We start from the raw sequence: 13,819 nt of genomic DNA, 5'->3' as shown, positions 1-13,819 counted from the left end.
TACTATTATTTTTAATATACACACTTGATTTAATCATATAAAAGAAATTATAATGTAAAAATATTATAAATTTTCAATGTGACAGACTTGAGTTTACAACAAAAATACTACTCCCTCCGTTCTTATTTATATGTCATCATTTTTTATTTAACGTGTATTAAAAATTTAAGTAAGTTTATTATTCTACCCTTTCGCTTTTTTTGAAATCTTTTCAATTAATGAATATGAATTAAATTATTTTGATTAATTAATTTGACCAGTCAACATGAATTATTCACTTAGTTTCTCTATGTTGGTTAAATGTATATTTTCAAGGCTAATAACTCACAATGGTAATAGAAAGAATTATGCATTGATTTTATGAAATGACATGTATTATGGACCAACTATTTATAGAAAAATGACATATAAAAAGGAACGGAGAAACTATTAAAAACCTTTTAGAGAGGTGTTATCCAATTTTAGAAATAAATAAATAAATATATGATTTAAATTTCAAACCTCACTTAGCATATCTAGAGAACAAGGGGGTATCATCATATTGTACATATTTCAAATGTGAATTCACATATCTATATTTAAGTATTTATTTTTTTTAAAAAATACAACACTACTATATATGAGCTTGAGAGGAGGGCTTACACATTTGGAGTAATTATGCCATGATTGGTTGATGAATAATTTAAGTCTTGATAAATAATTTAGTGAATAGTAACTAATATTAAAGATAAAATAGAAAAATAATAATTGTATTTACTTGATATATTAAAGTGAGAAGTGTATATATATATATATATAATGGAGATAGAAGTAAATATAGGGAGTAGTAAATAAATTCAAAAAAGAAATAAGAAAACGAGGGTTCATTCATAAATCGTATAGGTAGAATGCGTTTTATCCTTTATTTTCTAATATTTCTCTTTTAGGTAGTTTAAAAGTTATTCCAACACTATATACAACCATTTCTTTAAAAAGTATTACCTCCGTTTCTATTTATGTGTTGTCTTTACTAAAAATAAATATTTTGTAATGCTTGGCATTCTACAAAAACAACGCATAAATGATACTATTTTTTCTATTTTTGTCATTAATTTGTATTTTTGTCATTTTTTAAATATATTTTTTGATTTCTCATGTTTGGTATTCATATTAAAGCTCAATTAAGTTAAAAATTCATGCTATAAAGTCTCACATTGAGGGGTAAACGCTTTCTAACAAAGACGACTATGTACCTAAGTAAAGTCGAATCCAAATTCTTTAGTTAAAAATAAAAAAGTACTTACCATTCAACCACAATCATCGTTAATATTTTATATTAGTGCAATTAACAACTTTTAAAATGAATATTTTCCCATTTTCTTTTATCTCTTTATTTACTTTACTCAAGTACCCAAACCGTGTCTAGAAAAGCCAAAAAAATAATTTAAAAAAATAGAGTAAAAGGACAAAGGAAAAAGCAAAAAAAGAAAAATAAGAAAGGGGACAAGATTTATAAAAGAAAAGAAAGTAGAGGGGGAAAAGTGTAAGTTAAGGAAAATGATGAGCCCATCTAGAAATTTCACCTACTTTTGAAATATGGACACGAATTTGGAGGATGATCCCATCGCGGACGGTGACACGTGTCAATAGGTGGCAGATCCTATTTTTTTTTCTTTTAAAAATACAAAATAATTTTTCACTTAAATTCATTGTTCATTTCCTTTATATTACTATTATTAATATCGAAGATCAATTCATTTCAATCTAAAAAAAAAACATTGTTGTGAATATGCAATTGAAAAAGATTGAAAAACCACTTGCTCGAAGAAAAACCCTTTAGAGTCTGATAACTAAATATAAAATAAAAACAGTTATAAACTTTACTGTTAATTTACTCATAACTAATATATATATTTTTAAAATCATCCCTAGTTCACTGCCAAATTAAATTAGTGACAAATTTTATTATTTAACTATATTGTTTATTATTTGCTGAGTTTTTTTTTTTTAATAGTGATTTGATATTGCTATCAATAAGAGATTATGAAAACAAAAATGTATCAATATGAGCTGTTGTATAGTGGTGGGACTGTTTCACCCTTAACAGAAGTTTCGGATTTGAGTCCTGGGTATGGAGAAAATCTTATTCGGAGCGCCACCTCCAAATGGGTTCTGCAGAGTACGATTTGAATTTAATCGAAGCTCTAATGTGGATTTCGAACACCGAATAGAAAAAAAAAAAAAAAGAAAACAAAGATGTGGATGGAGATTTGAATTATTTTGTTAGGCTGCCTTGCATTCTCATGGACATAAAGAATAAATAAATAAATAGTAAAAGGATAAGATTGGATGATGTGAAATCATTTTTCTAATAATGTAAAACATGAAAATATTTTTTTGTCTACCACTTTACATTGAATCTGACTTGAATTCTATTTTTCAATTTAATATTATTACACACTTACAAACTACTTTTTAATTATCATTTCTTGAATTTTTTTACTTGGTGACATGGAACTTCAATTAATTTAAATTTGCATGTTTAAATTAGAGATCTAAAATTTCCATGAATTATATTTTAAAAGTTAATTTTATAGAATTTAAATTTTGAATATTATTTTTTATTTTAGTATATGTTTTGGTGCTTCGATTAACTGAATTTGTTTTTGTAAGATATGTTAGAGGAAGAAGTGCTTCGTATTAGTATTTGAAATCAAAATTTCTAATTAAAGGTAAAGAAATCTTATATTTGTCTTATCACACCTGATTGTTACTTTTAATTTAGGAAAAAAGGATAAATATTCCCTCGAACTATCGTAAATGGTATGCAGATACCTTCCGTCATACTTTTGAGACATTGTTGTCCCTGCCGTCCAAAAACTAGAGTATATATACCCTTTATACTAACGGACATACACGTCATAATCTTATCCACCGACCCGACATTTATTAAATATCGGATCGATAGATAAGATTGCGCCACGTGTTCCTATTTAGTGTTCTGTTAGAGTGAATGGCATATATGCTCTAGTTTTTGGACGGTAGGAGCACCAATGTCCCAAAAGTATGACATAGGGTATCTGCATACTATTTACGATAGTTCGGAGATATTTGTCCTTTTTCTCTTTAATTTATCACACTAATAGGGGTTTAGTTCTTTTTTAGTTGAGCGTCTATTAGAAATAGTCTCTCTATCTCACAAGATAGTAACAAAATTTGTGTACAATACTCTATTCTCTCTACATCCCAATTACTATAAAGTTACACTAAATATTTTATTATATATCGATATTTAAACATTGTAGAAATATATATTTTTATTTTAGAACGGAGAGAGTTGTTATTAGCACTCCTAAATTGACATTGACTTGTACAATTATAACTATTTAAAACGAGTTTTAATTTATTGGAGAACATAGCAAAGTTTGTATCGTATTCATTGATTTACGTAATCAATTTCTACTTTCCATAGTCCTTTAATTTTTTTTAAGAAACTCAAATTATTATTTTTTTTTTGGAAAATATTTTTTTCTTTCATATATATGATATATTATGGTTAGAATTTTCATCCGGGAGGTTCAAAATATGAAATATATGAAAAAGTTAAAAGAAATTAACATTTACTATATATTTATAGATACATAATTATTTTTAACTAAAGTGTAATTTTTCATCAAAAGAAATTTGAATAACTCTTTTATTTTCACTTAGCTTCGTCCTGCATATATGGCAATTTTTAAGTATTTGAAACAGTAAATCATAATAACATTACTTGAAAGTAAAGTTATCTATAATCATCATCGTTTGTCGTTATCATGATCTCTCTCTTTGTATGTATCGATTATCGTGAATCATTATTATCACTTCATCGTCATTATAATATTACACAATTATCAATCGTCACCTCAGCTATCTTCAATGATCATTATTTTCCGTAGCTATTATATACCACAATTATTATCATCAACCAATACCAAAGGCATATCTATATAGTAAAATAAACGAGTTCGTTAGAAATTCAATAGTTTTATCTATTCTTTATATGTGTATTAAGAAATTTTTTTTTATTATTATTATTATTATTATATATTAACTTAAGAACGCTATCCATAAACTTCAAATTCCGATGAATTGCGTCCGACAAACACCCACCCCAATTGTATTCACAATCACCAACCACTATTTAACATTTTAAAATATTGTATTGATAGTATTATATTAATTGATAGTTTATGTTAAAATATATGTTTATTAATTTATAAATAACACACTTTTTGTATGCATCTCTATCTGAATTGACTATGATTAGGACGTTACTCGTGGTCAAAATTGTACATTTTAGTTGTAAAAATTGTGGATTATACTTTTATTTTCTTATTGTGGTGACCTTGAAATAATTATGATAAGATTAGGTCAAATTCTAGGTGATCATATTATAATTAGTTAATTTCATATATTAATAGTTAAATTAATTAGGCTTTGATTCATGCAACCAAACTTCATCTAATTAAGCATTAATTAACTCTCTAAATATCAAAAGAGATCTTAAGAGGTTGAGATTTTTTTATTTAAATTTATTTTCTGTACTTTTGTCACAATTTAGGTTGGCAAAAAAGAAAAAGAATTAAGAAATAACTCTGAACATTAATTTATAATCTTTGGTTAATAGTATATTTCCTTCATGTTTTGCTAAAAGTTAAATCAATTAAGCTATAACACGTTTTGTTGGAACCAACGTTCATTTTATGTTCCATGGCTATTATATGTTTACACGTGTACATGGTATTTGATACTCAAAATTCAAATTCGAAAAGATCCCAACCCTTATTAGTAACATTTTGCTATACAATAGATATATATTCGAGTCAACGACATTACTATTAAAAAAATTAGACTATAAAAATAATTTAATTTCTATTATCATAAAGAAAAGATTTAAAAGAACATTCATCAAAAAGCTAAATAGAATATGAAATCGTAAAAACTCGAAAAAGTTGAAATTCTAATAGCGTATCAGGTAAGAATTATCATAGAGATCTTTACCTTCAATAAGTAATTCAAATAATTTGAGTTTCGATAACTAAAATAATGATCGTCAATCTCAAAAACGTAGTTGAAATTCCATTGACCGTTGACTTAAACTAAGCTTGCTTTCTTCTTATTATTCAATCCACGACCTATTTTAATCACAAAATTTGACCACAAGGTATTAAAAAGAATTTGTATTTTATTTTTAACAAAAAACTCCTTTAAAATATAACTTGATAGAGAAAACACTCAAATATTGAGGTAAAAAAAATAAAAAATTAACAATCTCAATTTTAACTATACGCATATTATTGAAATATATAGTTAGTTACACACTCTTAATGAATGATATGTCGATTTAAAATAATAAGAATGAATTTACTTTCAATTAGAGGTAAATCGATCGGTGGACGACAGACAGATTAGTGGCGCAGCCATCAAAAAATTATATAATATATATAAAAAAATTATTTTTTATATGTATATATTAAATCTTAGATATATTTTTAACGAAATTTCTTATTTTAGCATTGTTGTAAGATTATTAAGTTTGAATTTTATTCCAAAAACCTAACTTGGACTTAAAGAAAACATGCATAATAATATGGGAAATTTCTTTTCTTTTTTTGTTTCTTTCAATTGAAGTTTTTTTTTTTTTTTTTTTTACGCGTAAATGTTGGCAAAATTAGTTATTATTGTACTTTTAGGAAACATAACCGAAAGTGTATTGCAATCAAAGTGTAACTATAATAAACTATGAGGGTCTATTTGTACATAATAAAAAGTTATGTCGGTTAAATTGACGCGTCAACTACATAAAACGGCTCTGATTTTTATATTTAAACAGAGAGGAAACAACTAACTTAGGTGTAAGAAAGCGACTCGAAATTTGTCACAAAATATCTTTCGGAAAATGGTTCGAAATATATCTGAACTTTGATCAAAATTATCGTAACAATTCCAAATTTTGGGCAAGACCTATTACCAATGGACTATTTAATAATGTATTTTAAAGATATATAAGTGTCCACGTGGATATCATAAATATTACATTATTATAAATAATAACTTATTCATGTGGACACTTATATATCTTAAAAATACACTATTAAACAGTACATGGGTTGGTGTAATAGGTTCTGCCCAAAGTTTGGGATTGTTACTGCAATTCGGTCAAAGTTCGAATATATTTCAGACTTTTTTCCCAGTATCTTTATATCAAAATATATTATTATTTTTTTCATTTCTGTGCAGTAACTTGTAAATTACACGAGACATGCTACACTAGATAAGTCCAATACAATAAGATGAATTTGGTTAAAAAACGTTAATAGTGAGAATCGATTCTGACCTCTTTAATACTTCTTGTTTATAATAATAATAATATATTTAATATAATTTCATGACGGAAAAAATGATGATAATAATAATAATAAAAATAATATGTTTGTGTGAATGAATGGCCTAGTGATTAAGACACGAGACACGCCAGTAGCACAAAAATGTCAAAGAGTGTTTGATGTAACTTCCATTAATTTAAATTTTACTTTAATAAGTCTCATTTTATAGTAAGCATTTTTTTTAATCATTCCTACTTCGAACTTAAATTCGAAAAAAATAATTAAAAATAAATATTTATTACTATAATTTAATTAATAATACATGCATGTTGGACAGTATCAATATTCTGTCTATGATAAGGACCACAATGACTTCCTATCCGTTAAACTTTTCGTATAGTGATAAACGCTTGATTTTAATCATACATAAATTATTTATAAAAAAATGTTATTATAATATATAACAATAAAATTATTTATAGAAGGAATCTTACCATTTTTAATTAGGGGATTACTAAAATTACTTGTTTGCCCATAATTATATGTAGTCATCGCTAGTATATATGGTTAAACTCTACTAATACTTATAGAAGTTCAATAAATACAAGTAAAAATGAACGGAAAAAATATTAAGTTAATTTGATATAAATATCGAATACAGAGTATTTTTTTTTAACATATATAGTAAAATATATAACAATGGTATTTTATAATAAGGAAAATATGGAAAGTTGCATGTTGATTGTTTTGTGTCTATATATAGGGGAGGAGATAGATTTACATCATTAAAGAGGCTTCGTGGCTTGAGATTTAGCTAGGCTGGCAAAAGGGGCAATGGCCATCCTCTTCTGCAACTTCATCAAGCCTCTTCCCCTGCTTCTTCTTCTTTCTTTTACAGGTGACAACATGCCTTTTTTTGTGTTGAATCTTGTGGCTTTTTCATTAACTAGTTAATGGGGTCTCTTGCTTTTGTTCTCTTATGGGATTTTCGTTGTTTTTGGGTGTGGGGTGGAGTTGGAATGATGTTTTAGTTGTAAAGATTCAATTTTTATGTACTATAGTATGGTATTGCTTTGGGTTTTAATAGGTTCTCTTGCTTTTTTTCTCTTTAGGGATTTCTGGTTCTTGGTTGAGGTAGTTGGTTCTCCATTTAGTTGTAAAGATTCAATTTTTATGTGTTGGGGTTCTTGTTTAAGTTGGTTGGAACTATAGTATTGTATTGCTTTGGGCTTTAATGGGTTCTCTTGCTTTTCTTCTTTTATGGGATTTCTGGTTCTTGGTTGAGGTAGTTGGTTTGGGGGGTGGGAGGTGGGGGAGCTGGAACTGCCATTTTAGTTATAAAGAATCAATTTTTTTGTGTCGGATTCTTGTTTAAGTTGGTGGGAACTATAGTATTGTATTGCTTGGCCTTTAATGGGGGATTTACAAGCTTTTCTTCTGGGATTTCTGGTTCTTGGTTGAGGTAGTTGGTTTGGGGGGTGGGGAGAGCTGGAACTGTCATTTTAGTTATAAAGATTCAATTTTTTTTGAGTTGGTTCTTGTTTTAGTTGGTGGGAACTATAATATTGTATTGTGCTTGGCCATTAATGGGTTCTCTTGCTTTTTATCTCTTCTGGGATTTCTGCTTCTTGGTTGAGATAGTTGGGGTGGGGTGGGTGAGTGGGTGCCTGGGTGGATTGGAACTATCATTTTAGTTGCAAAGATTCAATTTTGTACTTTTTTTTTGTGTTGGTTTCTTGATTTACTTGGTGGGAATATGGACTTCTTGGTGAAGTGTTGTTCTGTCACCAGATTTAGTGAAGGTGGATTTTCTTGGTGCTAATGAATAGAGTATGTAATTGTTTATTCTGTTCAATTTGTTGAAGCTGGAATTGAAATTATCAGTAGAACTTGGTTATGATGACTTATTCAAGTTCCCTCTCTATGTTGTTCGGACTCTTCGAAAATATTGCCGCACCTGTGTTGGATCCAATACACTCCCGTTGGTATTGGTATTTTTGAAGAGTCCGAACAACATAGCTCCCAGTTGGCAATGGTATCTTTTGCCTCAATTTCTGTTGATACATCCAACTTTCTTCTGGATAGGGTGTAAAAGTTTGAATTTTCAATTATTTGTTTTTGGTTTTTTACTTTTAGTCATTTATAATTTCCATTATATGAATATTTAATTGGGGGAAAACAGAGTTTTGCTCAGAGTTTTTGATTGTTAAATGCATGTGTTCAATTCATATATGTTCCACAAAGTATTCATTGTTATTTCAATTGTTTGCTCAGATTTATTTGCAAGTACACTCAGCCTTGGAATTGGAATTAACTATGGCCAAATTGCAAATAATCTGCCAACACCCTCACGAGTCTCGTTTCTCCTCAGATCCCTCAATGTTACGAGAGTAAAACTCTATGACGCCGATCCAAACGTGTTAACCGCGTTCGCTAACACAAATGTTGAATTTGTTATTGGACTTGGGAATGAGTACCTACAAAGAATGTCTGATCCTCAACAAGCTCAGGCTTGGATTCAACAACATGTTCAACCTTACCATACTCAGACTAGAATCACTTGTATTACTGTTGGTAATGAGGTCTTGACAGGTACTGATACACAGCTAAAGTCTTACCTCCTCCCAGCAATGCAGGGTGTATACCGTGCTCTTGTTAATCTTGGACTTAGCAATGAAATATATGTGGCACATCCCCACTCGGCGGGGATCTTGGCGAACTCTTTTCCGCCTTCCTCTGGTTCATTTCGACAAGATCTTAGTGAATACATTCATGGCATGCTCAATTTCCATGTCCAAACCAAGTCGCCGTTCCTTATAAATTTCTATCCATTCTTTGCATACAAAGACAACCCCAACGAAGTTCCACTTGATTATGTACTTTTCCAGCCTAACCAAGGTATGACTGACCCGATCACGAATTTGAAGTATGACAACATGTTGTATGCACAAATTGATGCAGTTTATTCAGCAATTAAGGCAATGGGCCACACAGACATTCCAGTTAAGGTTTCCGAAACCGGCTGGCCATCAAAGGGAGACCCGAATGAGTTTGGAGCAACACCTGTAAATGCTGCACTATATAACGGTAATTTGTTTCAGCGTATGCAGCAAAATCAAGGGACTCCAGCTAAGCCATCGGAGCCCATTGATGTTTACGTGTTTGCACTTTTCAACGAAAATTTAAAGCCTGGTCCAGCATCAGAGAGGAATTATGGTCTCTACTACCCTGATGGAACTCCAGTTTATAACATCGGGTTACGAGGATTTCTTCCACGTATGGACTATTCAGCTGCTAAGAAAAATGTAAGGAATCTGTCATTTCTTGCTTCGAATGTCGACTATTACCTTATTTTCATCAGTTTCTATGTTTTCAATATTTTGCTGTAATGTTGAATCTTGCATTTTTTTGCCTTCCTAATGCTATCCTTTTATTTTGTACAGGCCTTTTCTTTTTCTGCTCTTCTTCTGCTTATGATGATTTTCTTGATACACTTCTGAACGCTGTACGATAGATCAAATATGGAGATTAGAGATGATTCAATTTTTTCAGGAACTTCCGCTGATAGATATTAAACGGTAAGAAGACTTTAAACCTCAAATTTCTCCTTATTTATGCTTTCGTTATTCCCTGAATTTTCTTGAATCAGTGTGTTTTGTTAGGGGTGTTTAAGGCCATTAGTTTTCTAAGTATCTTATCGTCATTTTCCTTTAGTTTTTAGTAGTTAGAAGCTCCTCCTGATATCTATGTTGCTCGAACTTTCCAGAAGTGCTGCGGCATTTTTGAAGAGTCCAAGCAACATAGCCTGAAATAACCATGATTAGTAAACATGTGCAGCGTCAAAGTTATTTTCGTTAATTTGCCCTTTTGTAAGTTAAAATCCCACCTTATGCAAGTTGTAATGGATTCTTGGGATTTTAATATTCCAGTGATGGTCAACTGTTAATCACCTACTTTCTAGGATACCTTCCATTGTATCATTTCTTTATTGAAGATATGGTAATGTGTCTCATCAGCCTTATCTTCCCACTAGCAATCATGCATATGAATCTCATTTTACAAAATTCCCATCATCTTCATGAAGACAAAAGTCCATATTGGCTTGCATATTGGTAAAGAAAGCCACCTTCTTTGAGTCCCATCTATCAACAAATTCCGAATTATTTCGCTCAGTCCCAATTTAGGTGTCTTACTTCCGTTTTTGGTTTGTCCCGTAAACAGTGACTCTTTCTATATTTAGTAAGTTTTCCGATTCCAGCATTCTACGTTGCAAGTTTAAGATCACAAGATTCAAAAGTCTTCATTTATTTCTTAAAAACTCCGCGATAAATCAAATTAAGACACATAAATTGCGACGGAGGGAGTATTGTCATGTGGAAAGGCTCATTAGTAATTGTGTGTACTAGTGAAGCCCTGTATCTGATTATGACTTCTTCTGTCTCTTTCTTTTTATCATCATTTTCAAAAGAATTTGTTGTATCAATCTCTGATGTGGAGCCGTTAATATTGGCGTCACGTATCTGTCTTCTAGTCAATTCAAACTTGCATTTCTTTCAACCTCTACCACCTTTTTTTCTTCTTTTCCCTATTTTATTAACATGTTCCTCATTCCACACTTGCACAAGTTTTTATAACGAAATCCTCCCTATCTGATATCGCCAAGTAGCTACAAAAGCGGTCCACATATTAATAGATTTTTTTTATAGTGGGATTGGGAACAAAAACATGTGTTTTGTATGTTCTGTGATGTGGGATTGGTTGGTGCTTATTATGTTGCTCTGACTCTTCAAAAATGTTGACGGGTACGTGTCGGATCCTCCAAAAGTAGTGCATTTTTGGAGAACCCCACACAGGTGCAGCAACAATTCTGGAGAGTCCGAGCAACCTAAGACTTGTTATGTCAGGCTGTTTTTCCTGTGTATAGCGTGTTTGTGTTTTTACTTTCTCGCTTTCTTTTTTCCACGTAGGTCAGGAAGGGGGGTCGGGGCATTATAAGGGAAAAGATCTTCCTTTAGATTTTTAATTTTTGGTTGCCTTGTAGATAAAAGTATGTGCTTATACAGAACTGATCTTGGCATGATGGAAATTTTTTGTTGGCAATTCTTGAAAAGTTGCAAACTTTAACATCATGGAGCCCATAAGAAACCTTTTCTTATATCAGCAATGGCTTAAAATGAGTGTCTGGCTAATATTCCCACTTAATTTGATTCCCTAGTAGGCTGGATAAACCTTCACCACATCTAGTTAGTTATATAGAAACTAGTACAAACAATACTATATACCGGGGGCCCCTCTTGGTTTATGCTACCGGACGTGCAGAGACATGTACGAAGCAATGTCACTCTATCATTATCGAACTGACTCCAAAATCCCACTAGAGCTCGTCCTTCTGCATCTTATAGGCCATGAACTAGATCAGAATCATTCTCATATCAATAAGAAGTGATTGATTCTCCCGTAGGAAAGGTCCAGTCTACAATTATCTCCTTCTTGATCGAAGCTCTATGTCATGATCTTTGGTAATATTGCAACTCGACACAACTCGGGCAAGAACATCTTGTCTACCAAAGGTCCTATAACCTTGTGTCATATCATTGATACAAATAAAGTTTAAGCCTTTGAATGTTTCTAGACACGCCCCGTCTTCTACAAGACGTGTATGAACTAGTGATCGCGATATGAAAAACAGTACACGTTCAACACATTTAACTAGTCTTTGACAACTAAATTTCCAAATTTGGCTGCTGAAATGTGTGTTATTGTTATACTTTTCTGCAGATAATGATGGTTTCTTAGTCTTGATACAATTAATCTAATAGCTTGATTTTTATTATTTTTCGCAGGTAATCGTAGACGGCGCAGTTTTTATTATTTTCTGTTTTCACATTTGCTAACTTAGCTGGAAAAATTTGCTTATTGGAGATGAAGGTCATGATCAATATATACATTGTGTATTCATACAAAAAAAAAAACAAAACATAGAATATATAGAGATTCTCAGAAAAAAAGAAGTTTGTTAACTACTTTTATTAGTTGAATAGTTGATTCATTTACAAAATTTTAATAATAAGAACAGAAATATTTGTCTGGCAATAGTTGTCATCCCATTATTATTATTTGAATTATAATAAGGGAAATATTATTGTGCTGATGTATATGATTGATTATGACCTACTGCAAATTGTTATATTTGCTGTTTTTTTGTTTTTTTTTAATCAACTTGTAGTAGTTGTAACTTGTAAGCTTGTAGGGCTACTTGTGATTTTAAAATGTTCGTTATCAGTTTTTAAGAGTTAATTTGATTAATCTTTCTGATGAATCTTAAATATAATTTTTACCAATTCAGTTTTGGTTCAAAATTGAGTCAAGCTCAACTATCCGCAAAACACATGCAAATTTTAAAAAAATCAAATTGATGTTTCGTGATTTTAAAAGAAATGATTTATTTTTTGAAGTATTTGTTATTTTAGAAACGTAAGACAAAATTAATTATTTTTATCCATTTTATTCTTAGTGGTTACTTTTTCCGTTTCTATTCATATGTCACAATTTTGAATTTTGTGTCCTTTAAGAAATTATGCATTGTATCTTATTTAGTGTTTTCTTGAAATTAAATTTTCAATAAATAAATATAAATTAATTTATTTTAATTAATTAAATTGGCCAATGAACATAAATTAATTATTTAGTTTTCTTATGTTGACCAAATTCATATTTTCAATGCTAATAATTTTCAAGGATAGAATAAGAAGAATATTTTATTCATGTATTGGTTTTTTGAAATGACAAGTATTAAGAAACATTTACTTTTAGTTAGGACGACATATAAATATGAACGAATAAAGTAATGTTTTTGAAGGCCGTAAATATCTCAAATTTAAAAAATATTTAATGACGAGAGATACCAGACATAACATATGTAGTACTCCCTTCGTTTCATATTAATTGAATTGTTGAGATATTTTTTATTTTTCAAATTAACTTAATTGTTCAATTTTCAAGACTACCTTTAGAATGTTTTTTCAATTTTACCCTTCATTAGTTAGTATTGGAATTAGTTATTAATTAATGTTTAGTTATTTTAATCATAATTTTGCTAATAATTAATGAGGGTAAAATGGAAAGTTAAACCTAATTTATGTCTTAATCTTCTTTTTTTAAAGGGTGTGAAGCACCTCAACAATTCAATTAATATGAAATGGAGAGAGTAATATTTTTGAAGACCGTAAACATCTCAAATTTAAAAGAATTTAATGACCAGAGATACAAGACATAAATGTTTCAATTGAACACTTTCACCTTAATAAATTATAGTAATATCAATTAAACGTTGCTAACTCAAATTTAGATTATTATTTTTACGTGTATATTCATCTATTAAATAGTTATGCTGACACTCTTTAATAGACGAAGAAATTAAATGTAATTAGTTTCTCTTCAATTTTTTAAATAAAAACTGTCTCATTGAAACA

General features: G+C 29.8%; 1 protein-coding gene across 1 annotated transcript; it reads left to right on the top strand.

Moving 5' to 3' along the window:
- Positions 1–7,088: 7,088 nt before the first annotated feature.
- Positions 7,089–12,324, top strand: LOC125844110 (glucan endo-1,3-beta-glucosidase 14). Its single transcript, XM_049523361.1, has 4 exons — positions 7,089–7,245; positions 8,622–9,652; positions 9,791–9,925; positions 12,191–12,324. Exons 1-3 carry the CDS (start codon positions 7,182–7,184, stop codon positions 9,845–9,847), a joined length of 1,152 nt encoding a protein of 383 aa, XP_049379318.1. The 5' UTR covers positions 7,089–7,181; the 3' UTR covers positions 9,848–9,925; positions 12,191–12,324.
- Positions 12,325–13,819: the final 1,495 nt, after the last annotated feature.

Source organism: Solanum stenotomum, chromosome 11 (assembly GCF_019186545.1).
Source record: "Solanum stenotomum isolate F172 chromosome 11, ASM1918654v1, whole genome shotgun sequence".
Taxonomy (NCBI): Eukaryota; Viridiplantae; Streptophyta; class Magnoliopsida; order Solanales; family Solanaceae; genus Solanum; species Solanum stenotomum.
The sequence above is the reverse complement of the archived record's forward strand: the minus strand, read 5'-3'. Positions and strand labels throughout refer to the sequence as shown.

Excerpts from the sequence above, each read along its gene's own strand:
- LOC125844110 (XM_049523361.1), top strand. The coding sequence starts at position 7,182 with ATGGCCATCCTCTTCTGCAACTTCATCAAGCCTCTTCCCCTGCTTCTT. Across the intron at positions 7,246-8,621 it reads TCTTCTTCTTTCTTTTACAG|ATTTATTTGCAAGTACACTC; the intron begins GTGACAACATGC and ends TTGTTTGCTCAG. Across the intron at positions 9,653-9,790 it reads ATTCAGCTGCTAAGAAAAAT|GCCTTTTCTTTTTCTGCTCT; the intron begins GTAAGGAATCTG and ends TATTTTGTACAG.